At 40.6% G+C, this 25,798-nt stretch overlaps 1 protein-coding gene across 1 annotated transcript in view; it reads left to right on the top strand.

Annotated features, from left to right (window-relative positions):
• The window catches only part of HECW2 (HECT, C2 and WW domain containing E3 ubiquitin protein ligase 2), a 146,801-nt gene that overhangs the window by 39,967 nt on the left and 81,036 nt on the right, over positions 1–25,798 (top strand). The window contains exon 2 of the mRNA XM_066553179.1: positions 4,236–4,576. Coding sequence (XP_066409276.1) covers positions 4,285–4,576 — 292 coding nt within the window. The 5' untranslated portion in view covers positions 4,236–4,284. The remainder of the gene's footprint in view (positions 1–4,235; positions 4,577–25,798) is intronic.

Here is a 25,798-nt window from a genome sequence, read left to right as displayed (position 1 = left end):
AACAAAGCAGTGTCACACAGTGTGTAATTGGAAAACCAGCATGTTTTCTGTTCTTTGTATTCTTAATGTGTTCTTCAGCCTGTATAATTATGGGGATTGGTTATCTCAGCATGGGAGAGGCATTTGAGAGATACACACCAAGCATGATCTGAATGTGTCCAAAGGAGAGCAAGGGAGCTGGTGAAGGTCCTGAGGAGGGGCTGAGGGAGCTGGGGGTGTTTAGCCTGGAGTAAAAGAGGCTCAGGCGGAACCTTATGGCTCGCCACAATTCCTGCAAATAGTTGGGTGTCAGTCTGTTCTCCCAGGTAACAGGCAAAAGGACCAGAGGAAACGGCCTCAAGCTGCCCCTGGGGAGGTATACATTGAATATTAGGGAACATTTCTTCAGCAAAGGAGCTGTCAGATATTGACAGTGGTGATCCTGTGTTAGTTAATAGTTAGGCTGGATGCTGGTAAAGGTCTTTTTCAGCCTACGTGATTGAGTGATCCCGTGATCCCGTGAGCGGGGGACATTTGGGAGTCAGTCGGGCAGGACAGTGTCTGCTGCCCAGGGCAGGGAAGGCTCTGCGAGCAGCGGCGCGGTGACCCAAGGGCGCAGCGGCGGGTTAATGAGCGCGGGCCCGGCAGCGCCCTGAGCCCCCGCGCCGAGCACCGGCCGTGCCCGCCGGGATGGGGCCAGCCCTGCCCGGGGCCAGCCCTGCCCGGGGCCAGCCCTGCCCGGGGCCGAGGCCAGCCCTGCGGAGCTGTTTTACTCCAAGTGTTGTGGGAAGAGGCTGGGAGCAGCACCCGTCAGCCACATCAAAGAGCGCTGCATAAACAAGAAATGAATCACTGCTGGGAGTAAGATAAACAGGGCAGCATGTGAACTCAGGTTTGTTTTGCATGGTGGGGTAGGATTTTTTTTTTTTATTTTTTTTTTTATTCCTGTGCTGAAACTCTTGGTCTTCCATTCATGGATTTTTTTTAAACAGTTGAGTATTTGACTGTGTGAAATGGGCTGACGTTTCTTTTCAATCTCCTCTAGTGAAGAAGGTTGGGCAAGAGGATTTTTCCTCTCTGTATGTTGTGTATTAAGTGGAACTATTTCCCAGTTCAAGTCTCTCTATGATTAGTAATTGGGGAGTATATTTAGATAGAAATAATCCTGAACTTGGGCCACTTAGAGATTAAGAGGAAATCAGTTCTAGTTCTGTCTAAGCTTCTTGTCAAGTACTGAAGAAAATGCTGTGATACGGCTAAGCAGCTTTGATACAGGTTTCACTTTTCTACTGAAATAGTTTGCTAAAGTTAGTATCTGCTGATTTCCTGAATGCCTATATTATCCTATGCTTTTAATTCAGGTTGAACATTGCAATTTGCCTTAATAAAACAGTATGCCTGGCCAGCTTGGTGTGCACTGACATCACTGCTCTGATTGTATTCAGCCTGGTGAGCTGAACCTTCACGGCAGGGCAGGTGCACATAGCTAATCCTGGGCATTGTCTTTACAGCATAGTCTGGGTGCAAATGCTGTGTCAGTGGTGCTTAGCAGCAACTGAAGGTGGGAGGATAATTCTTATTTTCAGTCTACAGTAGGGTGTATGTGTTAATGTTCTGTTAGTTATTAGTGACAGACATCAGGAATTGTTAACCCAATGAACTAATTTCTTTTGTAGGCAGCAAGGCGCTGTGTAAGGTTTTCATCTCTTTTCTCTGTTGGAAATAATTGAAGTAGTGGCTCTTTTTGCCTTTCTGTCACTTCCTATTGGTTGGGTTTTATGGCAATCATCTTTTCGTCTTTTACATATGAGTGTTGTATTTCTCTCTTTAAAAAGATTCTTAATTAATGCCACTGTGACATGCTACATAGCAGAATATTATCTGACATGAGGACTCCTTTGAGGGCCCCTTTACAACCGCTTTTAATGATTTAGAAGATGCTGTAAAAACTTACAAGTCCTGAATTGTTGGACGGTTTGGGGTTTTTTACCCACAATAGGAGCTCATTTGCATGTGAGTTTAACTTGTTGGTTGCAAATTGATTTCAGTGGCTTTATGTGGTTTGTTTGGATCACACTTGGAATTATGAATGGGATCAAAAAAGCTACCCAGCATTTAGATTTGTGGTTTCCTTTACTTTCAGAAGCTAATGTGTTTCACCAGAGTGATAGCCATTGGGACTTAGGAAGATGAACTGTTGCAAAGGAGTTAATGTTTTTCTCAGGCTATTTTCATCTCTCAAACTGTGGCAGAGTCCTGGCTAGTACAAGTTAATTCTCATGTGTCCTTAACCATAGATGAGCTTGTCCATCTGCTACATATAAATTTTCAATATGTTCCAACAAATGCCAGTTCTGCCCCAGGTACAGTGTAAGACTCTGCAGCTGAAGGAAATTTCTTCATCCCTCCTATTAAAACTTCATCTTTAACCTGTAGTCTGCCTGCACAACACTTATTTTGCAGTGATTTTACTGCCATAAAACCACTGCATACAGTGGTTCAGAAAGACATCAAATCTGTGGCTGTGGGACAGAAGACAAACTTTGGCTCTCTGTCAGCCTGTTAGTTAATACTGCCTGATCTGGTGCTGTGGGCCGTGGTTCCCAGGCAGGAGCAGGAGCTGCTTGCTGTGGTGGGCAGCCTCAGGAGCAAATGGGGACATCCGGACTCAGGGATAGAACTCTCAGTGTGACATTTAACACTAAATGTAGTGTGTGCTGTCACATCAGAGGGCTGGTCCCTGTGTGTTTCACTGGCTTGTAGGGAAGGTGGTGGCTGTTTCTTACCAACCTTTCTGGTCTCAAAGCACTCTGGGATTTTCAGATCTAGTGAATAAAACTTTGCATAGAGAAACAAGATACTAACTTGCCTGATTCTCATTTAAAATGGCCCTTTTTACCAAAGTTTCCCTTTTCTCTCTGACCCTTATGTCAGGGGCAGAATATGCAGGAGCATGGCAGAGAGGAGGTAGTGAACCCTACTGATGTCCAGCACCAGAAATAAAATGTGTATGCAGCCAAAATATTCCTCATGTCAGCAAAGACTGTGTCACGTACTTTGGGAAGTAAACATGGTTGTCTCTATGTTGCTTCTCTACATGTAGAAATATTGAACTGAATTTTTGTTTCCTTCCTTCTCTGGATTATTTGATGCTGAATCATATACAGTGTATGATTTACTGCACACAACTGGATAAGTCGAACTTTATTTTTCCCCTCTGTTCTTAGTGTTTCAAAACATCTCCCATTTAAGAAAAGCTGAAAAACAACAAAAAAAAAATAAATTGAATGCTTGAAGAGTTCATACACTGAAATATTATTGAAAAGAAAACTGAAGATGAGTTATAATTTATCGCAAGTTGTGAGTAATGTGGGGGCTTCTTTTCAAATGACAATAATTTAGATGTGGTAATGTAGACAGTAATGGATAATGAAACACAAGTTCTGATTCTGAATGTATTGTGTGATGATATTGGCATGGCCCTTTCAGGGAAGACACTTCAGTGAAGTGTCTCCTCAGGGCTGGAGGAAAACAGTCAGTGACTGCTTGAAATTTTAAGGCCTCTGTTTTGTAATGGATGGAAAAGGACAACAAAAATTTGACTGCACAGATGAATGGACTAATTGATTATATATCCATTGTCTAAAGTTCCTCTGTCAATGGTTTGACATGTTTTTGTATGGTATAGTGGACCTCAGAAGCTATGCTTTGTACCTTATAAGATGAAATCCTTACAAGATGATTTTTTAGTAGCATAAATCTGGGATACAATATTTCTGCTCAAATATGTCCTATCTTACGTCCAATCTTCCACACTTATCTCATGCTGATCACACAGTGCTTTGAGAGTATTGTTGAAACTACCATAAACATCTTGTACTGCTGGGATTTTTATGGTCCAGGGCAAGTTCATTATGTCTTTGCTCTTAAGGCCACACTTACATTAGCTTTGTTACTGAGGCTGTTCTTGCTTCATAGATTGTCTTGGATGATTTGCTTTCTGCTGTTTTCTGGCTTATAAATGTTATTTCATGGTGTATGGCTAACTCTGAACTTTGTTGTAAGTTTATCATGGGGTTTTTTTAATGTACAGACACTCAGTTCTTTGCAGTGGTAGAGCAATGAGGAAAAAGGTTGTACTCGGTCTGTTTCAGGCTTCTGTGGGAACATTTTTGCACTAATACTTCTCCATTTAGTAACTGACTGAGTCACCTCCTGTCTCACCTAAAACTGTCTTTTTTCCTTCATTGTGCTAGATCTCTGAACAACAACTTTTTTACGTGAGTTGACAGAAGTGGGGAGGAGATGGCCAGCTCAGCCCGAGAGCACCTGCTCTTTGTGCGCCGCCGCAACCCGCAGCTCCGCTACACCCTGAGCCCCGAGAACCTGCAGAGCTTGGCCTCTCAGGGCACCATGCCTGAGAACATGAACTTGCAGCGGGCCAACAGTGACACTGATTTAGTGACCTCGGATAGCAGGTCTAGTTTGACAGCCAGCATGTACGAATACACCTTGGGACAGTCTCAGAACCTCATCATTTTCTGGGATATTAAGGAAGAAGTAGATCCAACTGACTGGATAGGACTTTATCATATAGGTAAGTGAGAATTGTGCTGTAGTATTTCTGTGTGTTTCTTGCTATTTTGCCACTTCATATTTTCTTTTCTTATGTGTGTTCTGGCATGCTACAGAATTAATCTACAGATAAAGTTGAGGTACAACTCCAGAGAGTTGCCCTGGGTTCCTCTTTGCTTTTCTCCATGCTGTGAGCGATGTAAAAATGTGATTCTAATGATGTAGATCTGCTTCCACAATGACCTGCTAGAAGATGAAATGCGTTATTCTTGAACAATAAATACGCATACAGTTTCCTGTTTCCACCTTGGCTGGTGGCTGGCTTACAGACTGGAAAATTTGAAGTATCATACTCATCATGTAACTTGATGTGCTTACAGTCCAATGCTTATACATTATCTTGGACAAGTAACCTCTTACTGTTTGTGAAAAGCAACATTATCATTTGTATAAGTCTTTGATTTTGTAGAACTAAAATAGCATCAGTTCTGAAGGAGTGAAAATTTCTGTTTACGAGGAATTCTTGTAGAAGGAAATCCTTTCCAGAGATTCTTCTGTGTGGGTTTCTTGGTGCTGTTCAGGCTATTTCATAGAAGCTGGAACGAGCTCTAGGCTGCCATGCAAAGGCCTATGGGTTGTGTGTGCATTAGCAAATAATGTGACTCCAAAGGGGTGGATCAGTAGGTCAGATGGTGCTGAGAGCACCAGTAATCTGTTTGGGTTGTGATTTTCCTCTGTGTTGTGTTTAATCAAGGATACAAACATCCCTGCTGCATGTGTGGTTTGAAACTGGCCTTTATGTCCCTGCTAGGGAGGGAGCACAGCCAGTACCTGGAGCAGCACATGGAATCACTTCACATGCACTGAACTTAACCAGTGCTCACTAAGTGGGACTGATGTGTTCATTCGTTCCAAGATTGAGCTGTTTCTCTGGACCTAATGACTCATGTAGAGAGAATGGTCAATTCAAACTGCCAGAAGCAGCTATAGCAGAAACTGATGGAGACAGTTCTGACCACTGAAGTTATATCTGGCTGGGACTAAGTGTAGTGCAATGAAACTGGCCTCAGTAGGATTTTTGAGAAATACTTGCTGTGCCACCTTTTCCCAAGATGTTTCATCTCTGCATCACTTAATGTTACATTCTGTGTAGATGCTGTTTCTGGTTATCTTTTTTTTAGTCTGAGATTTTTTCCCAACATTACTGTAGTTCCACAAAGCGGGCATTATTAACTTGTGCTGTTCCAGTGCATACCTGGCTATAAAAGCTGTATTGGAGTTGCTGCATAAGTTGCAGTCTCTCCTGGAACAAACTGTGGATATGCACTAACTTTTAAGCCACCTGAATGGAATGTCTCCATAATAAACAGGAGTGGATCTTCCCAACAGCATTAGCAGCTGAAGTGTGATCTGTGCTGTAAAATGCACAGACTGCTAAATGAGCTGAAACATTCTAATTTAAATACATCGAGAGCTTCATCTGCATAAAGGTATAACAGTGTTTCTTCTTGTTTTTTTATGGTTCACAGCACTTCAGGATTGATATTCAATAAGCTAAAATGCAGCATCTCTGTAAAGTTCTTACTTTATGCTGGTTCTTACTCTATGCTGAAAGTGATTTTCATCTTATTTTCATGATTAAAAATATTTCTACGTTCAGCCTGTTGAGTTCCTGAAGTACAAAAAAATGTTAAGTTAGCACAGGGTAAGAAACCTGTAAGGAACACCCAAATTTATGCCTTCTTGGGCCTAAACCCCCCATTATACAACCATATAATACCAGAGTATGTGAATGCTGCTTTGTTAAATGGTTGAAGGTCCAGAAGCTTTTGTCTCCATTGCCACTTGAAATCCATGGGTGGTGTGAGTTTTGATGGCGGTTTCATCATTCTGAATGACGAAATTGTGCATTTTTTAACAACAGAGGTAAGAACATACTCAGTCTGATAGGCATGCCTCTCTATCTTTGATGTAAATTTTTTTATAAACTCTTTCAAGTGTTAAAAAAACCTTTTAATTTGCATAACTTTTATAGCTGCAGTTAAGGTAAGTTAAATTCTACAGGTATAATCCACGATTTTCCATCCTTTATGATAATAGCTGTGAAGCACCTCCAGTTTCTACTTACTCCTTTGTAAGTTGAGGACACTTCTTATTTTCTCAGGAGAGGCATGCTAGTTGATGAAGATTTTAAGAATAAAAGCTCTATTCTCAAACATGTTAATAAAATTTATTGTAGTTGCTTGAGGTTCTCCATCCTGGTCTTTGTTTAAAATGAGAATTATTTCATTTAAGTCTCCCCTTGGGCACAGGCTCCTAAAGGCACTGGGAATTGTGTGTAGCACTAACACCAGGCAGCACTGGGGCTCTGCCAGCTTGCTGCTGTACCTCCAGTATTCCCCTGTGTCTTTCAGTAAAGCACCATGTTTTGAGGAGCTACGAGCAGAAAAAGGCAAATATTGTGCTCTTATTTTAAAACCCAAAAGCACAGTCCTATGGCTTATATTTTTTAGTATTGCTTGTACAATTAACTGTCATGCAATCTGGATCAGTGTTTTGAGAGGAAAAAGTGGTTGTCAATTCTGTGAAGAGAAGATGAATATTCTAAAATGGGCATCATTCTGAGCTCAGGCATTTGCAGAGAGAGGTTTGGCAAAGGTCTGAAGCAATCCAAGTACATTTTCAGCTCAAGTTAAGTTTTGCTGTTACAGCCAATATAAAAGGAATTGAAAATGGAACACTGGAAGCTATCTTGCCTCTTCATTCATTAGTTTTCTCAATTAGCATGTTCTCATTAGTTTTCTATATCGAGAAGGCAGTTCTGTGCTTCTGAGTGTGGTTTTATTGCTCGGTTAGAACTGCATTGGCTCATGAGGAATCCCACCAAAGCTCTTAACAGAAGTTTCTTTCTAAGAGGCTGAGCAGAACCCACTGCACACATTCACCCAGCATGGACTGGTGCAGTTGGTAGCAAGACTGTCAGCAGTCAGAGTCACTGCCTCTGCTGTTAGTGCTTTGCAGGTGATTGGCTTTCACTAGGGAGTGGTAGATGGAGCTTTTCCTAGTACAGTACAACTTTCAGTGAAGTGTTTGGCCTGCTAAATAGTTATTAAAATATATGTTACCTTTTTAAAATGAGAAAAGCCCAAGGGAAAAGCACAGAATCATCTTATTCTGAAGGACTGATTTTTAATTTATTTTTTTTAAGTACATGTGAATATTTTTTGGGGGACTTCTGGTTATTTTATTTTTAAAAAAGGAAGGAAGTCATAAATGAAAAATACTTTGTAGAAAAGACTGTATTTTATGAGACATTAATTCACAGGATACTCCTGTACAGAAACTTTCAGTCTTTCATGTTTAAATGCAAGGAATTGAACCTAACTGAAAAATTCTACATAGCTACATTCATGCTCAGTTTTTGTAGAATTTCGTGTTTTAAAGAATGTCGTTAGATATATATGTGAGTTTGTTCACTTGTACCATACTTGTATCTTCCTCAGTTTCATTAATGTGCATGTGAAAACATGGCCAGTTTTCTTGCTGAGGAACAGCTTTGTTTGCATGTTCTTCTTTTTTCCCTGTGTATTCCTAAGGATTCTCAGAAGAAAAGTGTATGTGAGGGACATGCTGTATTCTGTGAAGGCAAACATCCTTTTTCCTGGCTATTTCTGGATTTGTACTGGCTGAACTTTTAAAAGTGTCAGTAGCACTTCTGGAACAGTCTTGTCCATCAAGTTTTGTTGAACAGCTTTCTGTCTGCAGAGGAGCTGTGTGGGAGTGCAGCTAGCACAGCTGTGAAAGCACAGAGGGTCCCACCGAGGCTGCGGGCGAGGCAGAAATGCTGTTTGCTCTCTTTGGGTAAATCGGGCAGTGCTGCGTGAAACCTGAAGTTGTCACATCTGAAATACAGGTTTGTCATTTTGGATTCAGCTTTCAGCTTTGCCTAGAATGGACTTGTCATTTTTTCTTCAGGACTGGTAGTGAGGATTGTCACTTGAGAGTGACGAGCATGATGAAATTTGAAGAGGGGGCTTTTTAGTAGAGATACTGGGCCTGTGCTTACTTTGAGAAGTTGAGGTAAATCTTCAGTCTTTCTGTCCTAAAAAAGAAGGAAGAAATCCTCTTCTCAAAAATTCTCGATTTTTAATTAGGATTTAGACTGAAAACCACCATCTTTTGAAGTTGTAGAAGACTACAGAATTTAACATGCATCCTCTTAGACCCATAAGGTTTTCTTGTTCAGTAGCAACCCAGCTTTTGCTTTAATTTTTTAAAAAATACTGTTGTTACAAGCAATATTTAATATGTTGAAGGTTGTTTTTTATTTCCTCTATTTATGAGGAATCTGTATCTTGGTCAAGCTCTGTAATCCTGTGGTGAGTCAAGCTGTGCCCAATATTGGCCCCAGTTGGAATCAAAGAAGATAAATGGATATTCAGTTTGAAGGAACTATGAGATCCCAGTTTTCTTGCTACTATGTTATTACAGCAACAGGCTTCCAGGAATTCCTTGGAAAGTGAGGGTTGCTCAAAGAGATGAGCAGGTGGACTCTGCACTGCTCATGGAATGCTGAGGGAAGTTGCATCTTGATAAGTGTTACGGGTTGTCATGAAGTCTCATATTTAAAGAAAACCGGAAGTACAAAATAAGGAATAAAAAGTCAGCAGAGAGAAGCAAACCCTATTTCTGGATAAAATAGATTATCTCCCATGGCCAAATTGCACAGGTTGGCCTATTTTTGTCCTAATTTACGGAGCCCTATTTATGAGCTGCGTGCCCTCATTCTAGACATCCTTAGCACATTCAAAATGCTGGCTGTCAAAGGTCATTGCATTTGTTTCCATTAGCTGCCTTACAGAAGCTGCTTGACTTTTTGTTGTACCTACATCATGGATCCAAAATAGAATTATAAAACCAAACAAAAATAAAAAGAAACAAACCCGCCCCTGATGTGAAGTTATATAGGGCAATTTAGATAGGCTCTGGGTTTATACTAAGCTTCCTAGAGTAATGGAGTTTGGAGTCTCTCCTTTTCAGGTCAGACAGGATTAAAAAGAAAAAGCTTTTGCATAAACTGCCTTTAGTATGCTTAAAATAGAGGCTCACATTAGACAGAGAGATTATAAAATGTTAAAATACTTTATTCCTAGAAGATTTATTTGGTTTGCATTATAGAAAACATACAAAGTAATAGCTTCATTATCTTCCAGAAAATTCTGATTATTCCTTTGAATTTTTTCCCTTCTAGTTCTGTTCTTTCCCTTTCTGTACTTTAGAACATGAGCAATACTGTTCATGTCTGTTGACTAGTTGCTAGGCATAAAACTATTAATTTGTGGTTACTCCTCATTCTGGCTGCTGCTAAGGTCTGTAAACCACTGGCTTCAGTTTCTGTGTGGAAGAGTCTTTCCCCAGCTGGCTCCATGAGAGTCTCTGGCTTTGACTTCCAGGACACTGGCACTGTGCTCGTTGTCATAAGCCAGAATGCCAGAAAAAGCTGCCTTGATAATTTCATTTGCTGGTGGCTTAATATTTAGGGAAAGGCCACCTCTTGAGTGGGATAATGAAAAGTGGAGGCAGTCTGATGTAACAACTGTATCTTAAAATGGGGTGAGGCTTCAGTGGTCTAAAAAACCCTGTATAATAAACCAGGGGTCTTCAGAAGCTTTCCCTCCAGGTACTGCATTCCAATTTTATTCTTTCAGTTTTTCCTAGGTCCTGACCCACAAAGCTCTTTTTTCACCAACATGGAATTTCTCCTCTTCAGTTGTGAGCTGGTGAATTTTGTTCAAAAATCAGTTTATGAGCATAATACCCATTTATAATGCCCAGCATAATGCCATTTCTTTCCTGCAGAAAATTAGAAGACATGGGTAGAAAGTGCTTCCTCTATGTATTTTTCATTGCATGCAGCAGATGCCTGAAAACATACTAATTACATTAAAAATATATACCTTTTTGTTGTTGTTGTAAGAAGAAAATAATGAATTCCCTGCTAACACCCTCAAAATCTAGGATCTTGTAGAATGATACACAAATTCAAGCTGTGACAGAAAAAGTCTTACCAGAACATCCAAACTTTTCAGTTAATTGTGGTTTTTTTTCAGTTTTTCAGATAGCCCTGACCTGAAAACTAGTCAAACGTAGCTGCAGGGACGACATTTTCAGCTGTGTTGTCAGTATCTTTCCGCTGCAAGAGGTTTTGGCATGACAACATTTATAATCCTTTGGATAGAAAGTGGTGTTCTCACAACACTTTTTGAAGTGACTGTTCTAGCAGATGGGAAGATGGCAAATACAAACACTGGATAATGAAAAACAATGTAGACCTCTGGATTTGTAATATTCCCTTTTACCATGAAACTGCCTTGTCTCAGCTTGTATTTTAATTTGTTTGAAGGAGGTTGGATTTAATTTTTAAAAGACATTTCCAGTGCTGTTTTCTATCATGAAATCAGTGTGCTGTACAGTATTTTCAAAATAATTTGGAGAAACAGTTATTCCAAGTCAGTGATAACCGGATTGAAAAAGGCATTGCATAAATGCATCTATTGATTTTTTTTCATGTGAGAAATAGATTATGGTTTAGTTTTGCATTATGCATAGTGTTAGAATTCCTCCTGTACATTTTTTATGAAGTTCTTGGCTCCTGCCTCTGCACAGATTTATCAATGACTGTAAGAATCTGAATTGAGATGTGTTACAAGCTGAGTGTTAAATAGGATATGCTAAGGATGTGACTGGTGTAGGTAAAGCAAGTGGGAGATGAAAAGATGAGACACAAACATACTAGGACTCTGAAACTAACACTTTATTGGCAGATACATTTAATATAATTTTAATAGTCTGATATTGGATACACAGGTTCTTAAATTATAACTGGAGGAGGTTAAGGAAGGTGCCGATAGTGATTTTGATAGGCCTCCTTTCCTAGCAAAGCTCATCAGTTTATGCTGTTTGAAGGACAGAAAAGACAGAGAATGGCCAGATCTGAAATTTCTCTGCTATGAAAAAATTTTCAGGTGGGCCAGAGTGGTGCCCAGCCCTTGTAGGATCTGCCATTTGGCATGAGGGAGGTTCTGGTTTGGGGTGAAGATGCTGGAGCTGTGCAGTTCCACTGGCTGTGCTTGGCTGGCGCTCACCCTGTGGGCACAGCAGGACCTGGGCACGGCTGCACTGGCAGCGTTTCCTGTCTCCGTGCCCAGCAGCAGCCAGGACTCCATTGCCCTCACTGTAATGGGCAGCTGATTTTCAGGCAAGCAAACCCTGTGCTTCTGAGCTTTGTTTCAAGAGATCTGCCTCCTTTGTGTGGCAGTCCTTCAGAGTTAGTGTCAAGCTGTTTAGTCTTCCATCATGTTTCAAGTCACTGATCGCTAATGTGTCAGTAGTCCTAGAAAATTCATAAAAATCACTAGGTTCATTGCCCTTGTCATTCCTACCCCAACCTTGGGAAGAAATGAATCCTTTATATTCCAATGTGTGGTAATGCAAAAAATGAACCTACAATTTCCATAAAAGTAAGGTAGTCATTCTGTATATACTGTAATAAGGCAAAGAGGAAAAAGACAGATATCTATTCAGATATGAGCTCTCATGCTCCGTTAAATGCACCCTTCCTTGAGAATTTAAACTTCATCTGATAGCCAAAAATGTAGTTCATATGACTTAAGTCACACTTGAGGATAATTTTCAAGAGGGGAAAACTGAGAGCTTGGACCTAATAAGTGTCATTTGTGAAGAGGACTAAGAACTGAATGCATTCCATGCCTTGCAAAATCAGGACCTTAATCAATGTTTTATCTTTGCCATAAAATGTGGAAGCACTTTCTTGTATATGAAGCTAGTTAAGCCTAAATGGGTTTGACTTTGTAAAATTAAATGTGTGTAGAAAAACATTATAGTGCAGTAGTAGGCACATTTGGTTGTCACCGAGATAAATATCCAGTAATGACCTCATTAAAAAAGAAAAAAAAATATTTCTATGTTCACTGTAGTTTAATTTGTATCTAGAGTTTCATGCATGACATAGTTCAGCAGATGGAAGCCTGCAGGGTGAGGGAAAATTTAGTTTGAAAAATTTTTCAACATAGATGCATCTCTTAATTTTAGTAGACTTCCAGAAAGGCACTTACTTCCCAGATACTGAATAAGGATGCAACAATCTACTAAAGTCAGCAATGAGTAAGATTTTTAGGAGTTATTGATGAGGTGGTACTTAATGTGCAGGCAACAATGCTTTTCTGATGTATACTTAAACTTGTAAATTTGAGCAATAGGGTGAAAAGTGCATTGTCCAGTTCCTTTGAAAACCCCAAACCAAACGTACCCCTGCTGTGTGTTCTGAAGGGAAATCCCAGCCATCCCAGCTGACATTGGTGCCACTGCCCCAAGGGGTGCGAAGAGCTCTGAGTCGATCAGATCAGGAAGGGTTTGGGGTTTGGAAAGCAGTCCTAATTACAGCAGGTTGAACTGTGTGCACTCCTTCTCTCCTGCTCCAGCTGTTAAATACAAATCTGTGTTTCAGATCCAGGGAGGTGACTGTGCTTGGTGCTGGTTGCTGGCTCAGTAGCACCAAGCTGGCAGAGCATTTACTCTCCCAAGAACACAAACAGCTCTGGGCCAGTTTAGCATCTCAGAGGGGCTGAGGGACAGCAGCAGGGGTTACCTGCAGGAGTGTGGGACCAGGAGTGGGAGGGACACTCCAGGCAGTAATTTGCCCCTGGGCCTGCTCAGCTGCAGTGTGCAGCAGTGACCCCAGCAGAGAGGCTGTGATGGGATGTCATTTGTAGGCTGCTGTGAAAGGAGTGCACTGTTTGCAATTAGTTACTAGTGTCCGGGTTTACGTGTATTGCTGGGAGTAGCTGAGTTGGTGAGCCTTTGTTTCTAGTTGCATTCAATTCTAGGTTCTGTTTGTTGCCTGATGAGTCCCAGGGAATGAATGCTCTTTAAAAATCCTCTCCTGGAAATGGAGAAGGAATAATGGAAATAGTATATGTAGGTGCTTTCAAGATAATTACACAACTTAATAAAACTTCCTTGCCTTCATTAGTCTACAATTTTGTGTTCTTTTGTGATGTTGCATGTTAACACCATGTGAGAAAGCACTTTTTATTTCAGGGGTTTTATACTAAAAAGTTAAATAAGCAAAATCATTATCTCCTTTCTTGACTTCTGATGATGCTTTTTGGCACTGGTTAAAATGATACTGCTTCTGAAGAACTGCAAAATGACCTTTGTGTTTCTTCTGGCTTGGGTCTCATCCAGTTTAATCTGCAGAGCTATTTAGTACTTATCATAAGCAGTGTTTGGCTTAATTTCTCTCATCTTCATGACATCAGCTTAAATATTTGAGATGAGAAATAACTATATTGGCATTCTTTTTGTTGAAGAGCTAAATCTTAATTGTGAAGTAGTTATCCATCTCACTACAAAACTACTAAAGCCTAAATGTGAGAAAAATGATCTGGTAATATATTGGGGAAAAAAAAGAAATCATTCTTATTACTCTGAATATGACAGGATGGTGCTTAAGACAAGTTAGCAGTTTTTCTGGTTATTACTTGAAAACTCTCTTTATGCCATCATTGCATTACTCAGAAGTTAATTATCTTGGAAATTTTAGGTTGTCTTCAGCTGAAGTAGATTGCAAAAATCATGAGTGATCTTCCAACCTCCTTTTCCCCCTTCTTCTCCATCTATATACTGCATGTCATGTGATGAAGAATAGGTTATAAGATGCTATTTTTTAGATAATGTCCTTTTGCTGAGGACTGCTCTGCAGTTAAACATAGTAAATCAAGACTTTGTCATAAAATTCCATTTAAATTTCCAAAGGAAAACTGTCTTCTCTTTAGCTAGAGCATGAACTCTACCAGTTGCTTTGAGGTGGCTTATTTGATACTCAAGAATATTTGCTAGTGCCTTGAGACATTGATACATTGCGGGAAACCCCTGAATGTCTGTGATGAGGTGATTCAGTGTTGTGTTACTCATCTCACTGAAAAGCCTCTCTTGGGTATATGGTTTGATCATGGACTCTGTGCCTCTAGGGGTAAGCACCAGGGTCTGAAAGCTCTCTTGAGGCTCACAGGCAGCAGTGTCTTTAATTTAAGTATAGGGGAGATCCACTAAACTGTTTCAGGGAAGGGTTTTTGTCTTTGCAGGGAGAAAGCAAACTTAGGAGAGCCACTTCCTGATTAGCCATAGTATGCTGCTTTTAAAGGGGGCGTAAGGAGAGTTACGAGGATGGGAAACAAACATTGCGTTTCACAGAAAATATTTCAGGTTCTTTTAGAACTCCTTCCTGCTCATTTCTTTAGAAATCTAAGACTGACTTATCTTATTGTGTGTGTATATTGGATTAATTTCTTCCAGGATGTGTTGGCTCATTTCCTTGAGTACTTCTAAATTTTCTGAATTTTTTTTTCAGTCACAACAGATAGCTCAAAAAGCTTTAAGGAAATGAGTCAACCTCCTGAAATAAATTGCTTGCTGAATAGAGGATACTGTGTTCGACATCACAGACGCCCTTGATAGTTCTGTGGATACTAATTAACAGATAGTCTCTGAAAATCTGTAATATCCAGGTTCCAAAAGGATTTGGGAGACAAATATCCCCAGTGAGCACCTGAGCTTCCTGTTAGGAATGTGGGGTATGTTTCTAGATTGACAGGTATTAGTGTGAGAGGTGCAGATGGGGATGTGACAGGCAGGCTCTTTAATGAAAAATTAAGGATGTTGTTGAACTTAAGTGTAAATAAATAGGAGTAACATAAAGGTGCTGAGTTGAGGACTATGAAACTTTGATAAAACAACACTGAAATCTGAAGGCTGCATAGGCGAAGTGCTTTGGTCCTTATTTTATTACTCACAAGCAGTTTGAGGAGGTGGTGCTTAATGTGCAGGCAACAACACTTTTTCTGATGTATTCTTAAAATTGTAAATTTGAGCGAGTTCTGGTCCCAGGAGTCCTTGCTGTGAGTGTCCTGAGTGTCCTGCAGGTTCCCAATGCAGGTGAGGTTGTTCTGTGAGGAAAGGCCCAGTGCCTGGCCATGTTTCCTTTGGGTTGCAGGAGTCCCAGCAGGGAGTTTCCTTGCTTGGGGCTTTGCTGAGTCACTGCGCTGGCAACTGACTGCAGTCTTATATAGTTAGATTAAAAATAAGTAAGAGGACACCATTTTAGTAACATATCCTACAGTAGGTAGGCACAGGATTCAGGATTTTCTTTGCTTCCCAAGGATTACTCAGCGACTTAGGGACAAAAATGAGAAAGCCAGCACCAAGCACCATGATCTGGGATTTTCTGTCTGATGGGCCTAACTAAAAGTAAAACCAGATGGCCCTTAATATTTAAAAAGTTTGATGTCTTGATCTGGATCTGAACTTTGAACTCTGAGGCAGCAAGTAATAAGCCAGCTTGCCCTGCTTTGGTGCGTTACACAGAAAGTCCCTGATGCAGGCTGTAAATACCACATCTCTAAACAGAGGTGACGTGCGTCTCCAGACAGGTGACGTGCACTGTCAGGGCACTCGAGGGAAATCTGAATACATGCCCACCACAACAGAGAGAAGAAAGCCTGGAACATCTGCAAAGGACTTGACCCTGTTGGTGTGTAAAGTCTCAAAACAGTGAGAGTTGCATAAAAGCAGGTACAAAATACAAATCCAACTGCAGTGGAAGGAGACAGAATCTGTCTCTGGTTTTGTGGTTGTTGTCAGTGATTGTTGCCTGTAATTTGCGGTTGGGAACAATTAACTTGCAACATTTCTCTTGTTGGAGCATAATTGTTGGCTGTGATAGTTTGGTACTGTGATCTGTAAGCTTTTTGATACAACCTTTAGGAGTGAAGCAGCAGTGCGTGCAGACAAAAGGACAGAATAGTCATGGTTAATAAAACCAAACAAAAGCATTGCATCAATAGAAGTATCCCTGCTGAAGAATCTGGAGAAATTATTGGTTGATTTGGCAGGAATGCAGGAAAGAAAAACAATGCTTGATGCAAGATTGACTTGCAGGTCCAGTGTACCTACCTGTTTGCAGCTCCAGCTTGAGCAAAGGAGATGGTATATCCCAAGTGTGATAGAGAAAATCAGCAAAAAAAGGTGGCTAAAACCATCAGGACAAACTCCTGGCTCATTGTGACAAAATAGGTTTGATGGTCTCAGCAAAGAACAAATAAATAACCTATGCATGTCTGTGAAACAATCCCCAGGTTGCAGTCCAAGGGAACCTGAATCAGGTCAGGGACAGTGCAGGAATGCAGGCACTGAGACAGCAGTGAGCACATTCTATTTCCTCCATCTGTATACCTTGCAAAAATAGCATCTTTGAAAGTGTATGTGCAAATTTGGAATATGCTATGCTCCTGATCTATTTCTGGATTATCCTGGGTCTGCTTAAAGATTAATTCAGTGTATAAGCATGCTATACTGTTTGGTGGACAGGACTGAGAAAAACATGATGTGCTTTTGTAAAGCGAACTGGGTCAGACTTCAGTCATATGCTCATCCAAAGAACCTGTTCTCCTGGTGACTACAGTGCTTCCCTAATTGTGCTGTTAAATTCTGCAGTGTCAGCATGCTAGTGCCAGATCCCCAGATGGGACAGTCTGTGTTTGCAAGTGATCAGTTGCACACAATATAAAATTAAGCAAAAACGTAAGAAACTGTAGGCTGTAGAAACCGCAGCTTGGCTGAAAATTATGCCCCAGGGACTTGGTTCACAAATATTAGCAAGGTTTGCAGCTCACTGTACAAACCTATGGCTAGTTAGGTGGGGTATAACCAATCTGAATGGATTTTTTTTTGTTTGCAGTTCTTACGTACTTTTAAACCCATAGATACCTTTTTTGTTGCTTTTGTATATTGCTTGCCCACTTCTTGGATTTACGCTACCACACTGAGTAGTTCTGGCTGTGCTCACTGGAACAAAATATGTGTTTGGAAACACTTGTATTTTACTTTAGGTGCAGTATTAGTAGGAAATGCTTAGAAAAGATGTTTGCTTTGTATGGGTTTGTTGGGCTTCATAATGAACTCAGATTCTTGGACCATTTATTCTTTTTGTTGGTCGCTTCTACATTTGGGTTAAATTACCGAGACATTGAAGCACGACAAAAGGATATTGTCAAAATATAAAGATTTTTCCGTATTCCAAACCAGGAAGCTCCCTGACTTTCTAATAAATTCCCTAAGAAACCTATTACTGCCAAATGACAATAGACTAGTTTGCATTCCCACTTAAACAACTCATAATATTGAGGATAAACTTAAAAACAACAGCTGCTGAGGGAATATAAAATCCCACAAGATCCTTAAGAGATGTGTGCTGCAGAGACACAGAATAGAATGTTTTTTGACAAGTTTCAGAAACCAGAAGAATTTCTAAAAGGCAGTGAGTAATTGCTTGAAACTGGCAAAGAAATTTTTTGTTTCCCTAAAAAAAAGTATTTTTGGGAATGGACTTGAGCACTGAAAGTGAAATGCTGGCTGATATTGTTACTATCAAAAGGTTGGAACAGGCTAAGAAGAATTTTGATCAATGTCAGAAACTGTAAGCAATAATCAAGTGCAATTGAAAGTGAAGCTGAGGAATCAAAAGGCTGTCCTTTCCTTTCAGTGATGAGTCAGTTCTCTCCACCCAGTCATGAAGGATGCCACATTGCTGAAAATTCAGAGATATCTGTACCATCATAATAGGTTTGGAGTTCAAACCATCAACCATTTGAGAATGCAAAATTGAAACTAACCTCCTGGATTCCTAGATGTCAGCTGTTGTGTGTAGGAAAACACTTTTTTTCTGTGTATCTGATCTGTTCTGTGGGTGTACTGCTTCTTGTTTTAGCCCTCATTCCAGGCAATAAATAGCACTTTCACACAATCACATACCAAAAAAAGAAATAAGTCTAAGTAAACACCAAGTAAAACAAGGGCTGAAAATGCAAAAGTGGTTGAGTGTTAAATGAGCTCCACAGGACTCTTGGGGAGTGTGTTTGGCACATACTTTGCTCTTTCCTAGTTCATTCCAGGAAAGGAAAGAGAACTGTGGGAAAAGCTGAAGGTGGGGCTTAGTATCAAAAGCAAAATGAGAATATCCAACTAGCCATAAAACTGGCCATAAAAGCAGCTGGTGGATCACTGTGTGCAAAGGCTGGGTCAGCTTTTTGGGCGATGCTGGCTCTGTAATTCAAAATGGTTTGTGCTTGGAGTTTAACACCCTTGCTAATGATCAATTAATAATTTGTTTTTTCTTTTAATGTGTCTTACAGAAAACTTTCAGTAATTCTGGTAGAAACTTTCACTGGCAAAAGCTACTTGTTAGAATTGCTGGAGGGTGTACATATGTGGGCAGTTAAAACACTTAATTCGGATTTGTGGTTACAGTCATTCTCCTTCATGGCCGTGAGCAGAGCCAGCCATCTGGCAAGGGAGTGCCTCCTTCTCATCACACATCTGAGAGCTTCCCACAAATGAGATTTCAGCTCATTAGGATACTTTATGGCCTTGTGGGGATTTGAGAAGAAATACATAACTTTAATCTCTTGTACTTTAATCTGAGTTGCATGTTTTTGTTCTGTTCTAGAAAAGAAATGTGTTTACTGAGCTTAGCCTTTTGATTGCATATATACATTAAAGATTTTTTTCTGCAGTTTATTCAGAAGTATTATAAATACCTAATGAATTATTTGGGCCTGCAGCTCTTTCATTGAAAGTTGTGATATGATTAGAGGGTTAGAAGTGTGAGCCCTTGCTGAATGACACTGTTCTTGAGCTGATGGCTTCCTTTATTTTGATAGGTAAAGATGATGAAGTTACTTTTGGGGTGTAGCTGCTTCTGGTTGTTTGGTGTTTGTCTGTATCTCTCAAGCACCTGGAAGGTCTTGATGACCAAGATGTTGGATGTAGAGACATGACTGAGCTCATCCTTTGAGCTGTACCAATATTTTCTAGCATTTGTAAAATGTAAGTATTTCTGCCAGTAATAGGTCTGTTAGAATATGAATGAGAAAAGAGCATGTCAGGTGGATAATGCACCAGTGAATTCAGGTCAGTTTTTGCAGAAGATAATTGCAGAAATTGAGGGATTTGTGTCACTTGAGTAAGCTAGAATGAGGTTTTCAAATTATTGATGTGATGAGTAGTTCTGGCTTTTCACCAATTTTGAGGATCATCTGTCAGGTGAGTTTTTTGAATTGGTAAATTTATTAACCTAAAGGCCATGTAACCTAAATTATAGATGCTTACAATTTATCATCACCTCACTTTTAGGACCAGAGGATGAAAAGGGTAAATAAGCATGATACTTGTCAAAAAGTGTTTGCAAAATTTATGTGAATTTATAAAGAATTCACGTGTCATTATTAAGTCGTAGGGCAGGGGAAACAGGATGGCTGCTAATAATTAGACATGGAATGGCTCCTATTTATTAGGACAAGAAGTTTTGTAGGTTATTAGATAAGTAGTAACAGGCTTGATACTTCCCTTAGCTACTTGTTAGGGAACCTGTCTTAATACTGGCTGGGTTTCAAATAATAATTTACCATTGCTACTGTAAACTCTGTATAAAACAGGGTACTTTCTTCTGCTGTATGAAAAGCTGGAGGAAAAAAGGAAAAGGGAACAGAAGGATGAACAAAAAAGGAAAGCGGGAAACTAGACAATGTTCTGTGCAAACCTACAGATCAATAACAGCAAATATGCTTGTAATGAATTTTACTCTGTTTCATGGGTAGCCAACATGAGGCATATTGCAAAATGCTGCCTGGAAATAAAGGTGAGTACTCAAGCTGAATGTTTCAGTAATAGACAGTTGCCAAGTACTTGTTTCCTATCTGATTTTAAAATTTCATTAATATAAACAGAACAAATGACACTTGGCAATGGTTTCAAAATACAGATTTAAAATAACATGCGTTTTTGAAATCTCTTCTAGCCTGTTGTGCTTTTCCTACATGTGCATTGCAGTGATGTGTATGGTGTTTAAAGGGCAGATGTACATTTCATAATAATTCAAAATGGTGTTTAGTTTTTAGATTTGCAAACAACAAAAAAGTAAAAATAGAACACAGTCATCAACTCTATTTGAAGTCCTCTCAGTTATGGCAATTGTGTTTGCTGACAGTTCCACAAGAAAAGCCTCTTTTTGAGGTATAAGTAATTTACAGATCTACATGCCGAATGAAGTGCACTTAAGGTTAGTTTATGAGCTAGTAATGGCTGTCAAATGAGCCCATATTTTACTGAAATTAAACCCAGAAGAGATCATTACATCATTCAGTACAATCTACTATGTATTAAGGCCATTCAGTGTTGTCCAAATTTCTCCTCTCCTGAATATTCCCACTCTCAGAAGATGAAAATGTGACTATTGCCAGAGAGCAGCAGCAGACTGAATGGGAATAATGTTCTGATTGCAGAGCAGGAATTGCTCCAAGTACGTTTTGAGGCTGAGAAGGAGGGAAGGGCGATGGCCATAACCATGTGGCCTTTCCTGAAGTGGTTTCCACTTTTTCCACTTGAGAAATATTTGACCAGATAAAAATGAACACCAAGCAAAACTGCGGGTTTCTCTGGGACCTTTCTGTGCTGGGTGTCTGCATACAGGACCCGATGTGTGCCAGTTAAGAAATAAACCAGCATGCAGGCCATAGAATAAATGACCCCTTACTTTTTCTACTGCCTGTAGGATTACATGTGCTGTGCCTGAAGACAGCCACAGCACAGAAAGCCTCCCTGTAATTGCAGCCGTGCTAGTAGCAAAACTGTGCTTTTGTTGGTAATGTTTATTTACCAACAGAATTTCCCGGGGGCACCATAGACTATGTAGACAAGAGCATGGCTTTGCTGGTATCACATCTTCTACAGCAGGAATACTTTGTTATATTTTCGAGTTTTTCTGGCAAAGATTTGTGATGGGAATGTGGTCACAGATAAAAGTGCATGTCCTTTATCCTTGGAAGCTGAAATCCTCTTCGGCGTGCAGCTAAAGCAAGCTCAGCAGCTCGTGTGCTGCCAGCAAACAAGTGCTTATCTGACACCATATAAGGCTGTGGCTGAGGAGGAAAATGATGAAAAACATTCCACAGTAAACTTAGACTGGCAGATTTAATATGGCACACAAAAGGTTAGATAGTTTTTGTTTTTCTTTTTTTTTTTTCTTTTTTAGTTTAGCTCTGACAGCATTTAACCCCACAAAAACCTTGAAATATTAATTAGGAAAACATGGCTTGTGTTTCTAGATATTCTAAACAGTCTTGTCCCAGAATAACAGGATTTTAGGATATTGGTGCACGCAGGGTTTGTTGTTGTGGAGTTTGGTTTTGGGTTTTTTGCCCTTGGACTTGCTATTGTAAAAGCAAAAAAAAAACTTTAGGATGCTGGATTGTGGGAGTGTCAGGATGTGTTTAGGGACAGGATATAACAGTGAGGAGCATATTGAGAAGGAATTATGGTTGTGAAGATGAGTTTATCTGAGTTTTAACAAGATGTGATGTGCAGAGAAGTGCTTAAAAAAAAAGGAAATGATGCTACTGGAGAGAGACAGGCTTCTCTTTTCCTTAGTATATTGCTTGCATCTTTGCTGTCCTCAAAGGGCTGTGGGCTTATCATCTCATCTTTGTAATGCAATAGCCTATAAGTGATTGTACCACCTTAGAATATCAGCATAGTCCAACTTTGGTAGCCATTGGTGGCCTAGTTCTGAGTTTCCAAACTGTTCCCTGTCTGGTGGCCACTGTTTTTGGCAGTCTTCATCTTCTGCAGACATCACTTCCCCTGAACCATCAGCAGCTGAGATGATTGTGAGTTGACAGGAGAGGTGGTGCAGCTTTTTCCTCAGCTATGTGCTGCTTCTTTCAGGAAGAGGTTGAAACACCCCTTGTGCCACATTTCCCCCCACATACAGCTAGCTGGACCTCAAGAATTAAATGGTAGGTGATTTATTCGCATTTTGCGAAAATGTTGGAAGTCTTATGCAAGATCATTCAGCCTCTAATAGCCTTTGTGTCTAAGGGTGTGCAGTACCATCTGTCAGTTTATTCAGTGTCATTCTCTAGCTTAATTTTTGCTCTAATATCTATGCCTTTCTTGTTGTAGCCAGGCTTTAGTAGTGTGGTGCAGGAACAGCCAAGCATTGTGTCCCTGTGCTGTGCAGGATATGGATTCCAGGGGGGCAGGTCAGCTGGCAGGTGGCTCATGATGCACAGGGCACTTGTGCTGTGGGTCTGGCACATGTTTGAAACCTGAACTGTAGGTGGGAATGAAGTGCACATGATTTATGAAGAAGGATTAGTAAGATTTTCAGGAAAGATGTTAAGCTTGAGGTCATTTCCTTCCTCTTGTTACGCTTTTGAATTTCTGCCAGTAAGTTGGGTGAAAGGGCTTATTTTTATCTTTGAATGCTTTGAATTTCAATGATGCCTTTACTTTGAATACAGAGAAGTGGAATTCCACTTTATTCCTGCCATTGTACTGTCATATGTCTGAAGAAATGACTTGTATTTTTTTTTCAGTATCTTTGTGTCTTGCATTCTAGTTAACTAATCCTTTGAGCTGCTGCTGTGCCCTGAAATACCGCATTGTGTGGGGGCACATGGAGATGCTCTGATCCCCATGCTGAAGTGTTAGTGTACATAAAGAAGGAATCAAACTGTAGTGATATAATTCTTGGAAAATAATGAAATGACCAGTGTCAGAATATAGGCTGTGTATGAAAATGAGAGCAAGGATTTTCCCACTCTGTTACATTTCAATAGCAAAAAGGTTTCATAGTTCAGTGTTTGGATGGGGTGTATGGTATGGTGTCTGTGCTCTGCTTCTGCAGCTGAAGTAGGAGTGAAATGTTAGAGAAGTTGATGTTATTCTTGGCCATCCTGTCAGTCACAACTAGAAAAATTAAAAATGGCTCTTGCTGCATAAAGCAATAGAGTGCAATAAAAGTCAGCAACATATTAATGCATGTAATGAGTCACGGGGGGCACACGAGGGAATGCAAGTGGAGTCTTTCTGCTTCTTGCCCACAGCTCAGGGGCAATCCGTGGAGGTACATGAACCTTAAATTTGGTTGTACAATAGGAAAAACTGCTGCTGTGCTGTGAGGACCAAACACCTCTTTGTTTTCTGACCATGGGTCATGATTATAGATTATGATAATTCTTCACTGCTAATATAGCAGGACTGTGGCACCAAAAGGCCAAAATCTGTGTCCAGGCTGGAATTCAGAGTGTTGCCCAGCACCCTCTGGCAGTGCATGATTACCTTCAGGAAGAGCTGCAGCAGCTTCTCTCTTGTGTGAGGCTGTAAGAGCATCTCTTGTACCTTTTTCTGCCTCTTTTCTGCTCTTGCTTTTCTCAGTTGAACACTTGTGTCTTGTATTTCCATTACTTTCCAAGTTTTTTCCAAAGTGTCCCGAAGAGTAAAGAGAACTGTGATAGTAGGATCTTGTAGCTGCTTAGGGAGCTTTAAAGACCGTCCAAGAATTTTGTTCTCAACTTTTTTGGGGTTGCTCTGTTGGGAGAGAGGAGAGAGGGAGAAACGTTTCCAGCCATTTAGTATGCAGCTGTGTGTTAAGATTTCTCTTACAGTATTCCAGTTCTGGTGTTCTTTCACCTTCTGTCCTTTGAAGATACAATTCCTAGAGGTGTTCATGCAAGCACAAAGCAATGCATTAGCTTTCATCTCTTCGTTAGCAAAGAATCCATCCTAATTTCTTTGACTGGAAGCGCTTTTGAAAAATACTCAAGCTGAATAAGAATAGATACTCCTGTAAGAGGTGGAAGGTTTTTTTTTTTTACTTTTTTTTTTTTTTCATCTGAGTATTACTAGGAAAACCAAGATTTGCTTTGAGAGCCTGAACCTACAGCTCCACAAGTGTGCAATTTCATGAAATAAATGTGTGCTGTGAAAAATTTGATCTCAGGGTACAGACCAGATTGCAGATTGCTTTAGGAACCCTTTTTGTTCTTGAGGTGCTGGGACTGCTTTGGCACGGTTTGGGTCCTTGCCACTGACTGAATGAGTTTTAGATTAGCTGCAGTTGTTCCACCAGGAGGCCACTGAGGAGTCGGAGCATCTAGAAGAATAGAGGCTTGTCCAAGCTCCTGCCCTGAGCTGGCATTTACCACCCTGAAAGAGGAGAGGGAGTAATGGAACTCTCTGCCACCTGCTTGTCCTCCTGCCCAGGAGTGCCCTATGCAGTTATCCTGGGATTAAGGCAGCTCCATGCCAGCCAGACGTCATGGAGCAGTCCCCTCTTCCCTGAAATAACTGGATTTGTGGGGAAGTCATGCGGGAGAGCAAAATACTGTGTAAACAAAAGCCAGCACTTCCAGCGAGCTCCCGCTGTGCTCGTTGCTGTGGCTGCCTTGCCGTCATTTCTAGGATTTCAGGATCCTCCTGTTTACATCAGCCCGCCCGTGCTGCGGGGCCATGGCCATGCTGAGGAATCCTCCCATGGCCAAGGCAAGGAAGGAAGTGGAGGGAGGATGGGGCTTCGGCATCCTGTACCCTTGGGAGGGGAGTGGCTGCAAATAGCGGAGCCTGAAGGACGTGATACCTTCTGTGCTTTAGCACGGGCTGCTTGAACCCAGAGGAGCCTTGGATAAAGGAGAAAAGGCAGACAATGGCGTGGAACTGCTCGGAACTGCCGCAGAGCTGGAGAACATCCTTCTAAAAGCCTTTCCTTCAAGTGACAGAAGGAAGGGAGAGGACAGACGTGCCTCGTGGAGCTGAGATTATGCAGCAGTGCTAACACACAGCTAAAGCCTCCAAACTTGAGCTGCACAGGCTGGGTCCAGAAGGCAACTTCTGTAGAAAGCACTGGTTGTGATTGGGAACAAGGATGCTGTTTTCAATATCTGTCCTCTAAAGCGTTACTGGTTTTTATTCTTCAGTTTGTTAATTGGGCTCTGATGGAGGAATGCAGTTTAGGATCCACAGGCATCCTTTGGAATGGCAAGGTAAGGCTAGAAGGTACAACTAAGTGTTCATCTTTAATTTCAGCAGTGGTGCTGTCTTTCATGAGAAATACTTTGGTTCTACCAGGTAACCTGTGTTCACAGGCTGAGATGGCAAATTCTGAAAATCAGAGAAACAAGCTCTGGCTTAGTGGGTTAATATTTGTTTATATGGTACTAACTGATACCTAGTGTATTTTAAATTGATTGACATAATGTGATTTATTATAGTGATTGCTTGCAGTAGAAACCCTGTAACCTGTTAATTTACTTATTGACTTTCTAGAAAA

This window comes from Molothrus aeneus, chromosome 7 (assembly GCF_037042795.1).
Source record: "Molothrus aeneus isolate 106 chromosome 7, BPBGC_Maene_1.0, whole genome shotgun sequence".
Taxonomy (NCBI): Eukaryota; Metazoa; Chordata; class Aves; order Passeriformes; family Icteridae; genus Molothrus; species Molothrus aeneus.
Note: the sequence above shows the minus strand (reverse complement) of the source record. Positions and strands in the feature narration are given on the sequence as shown.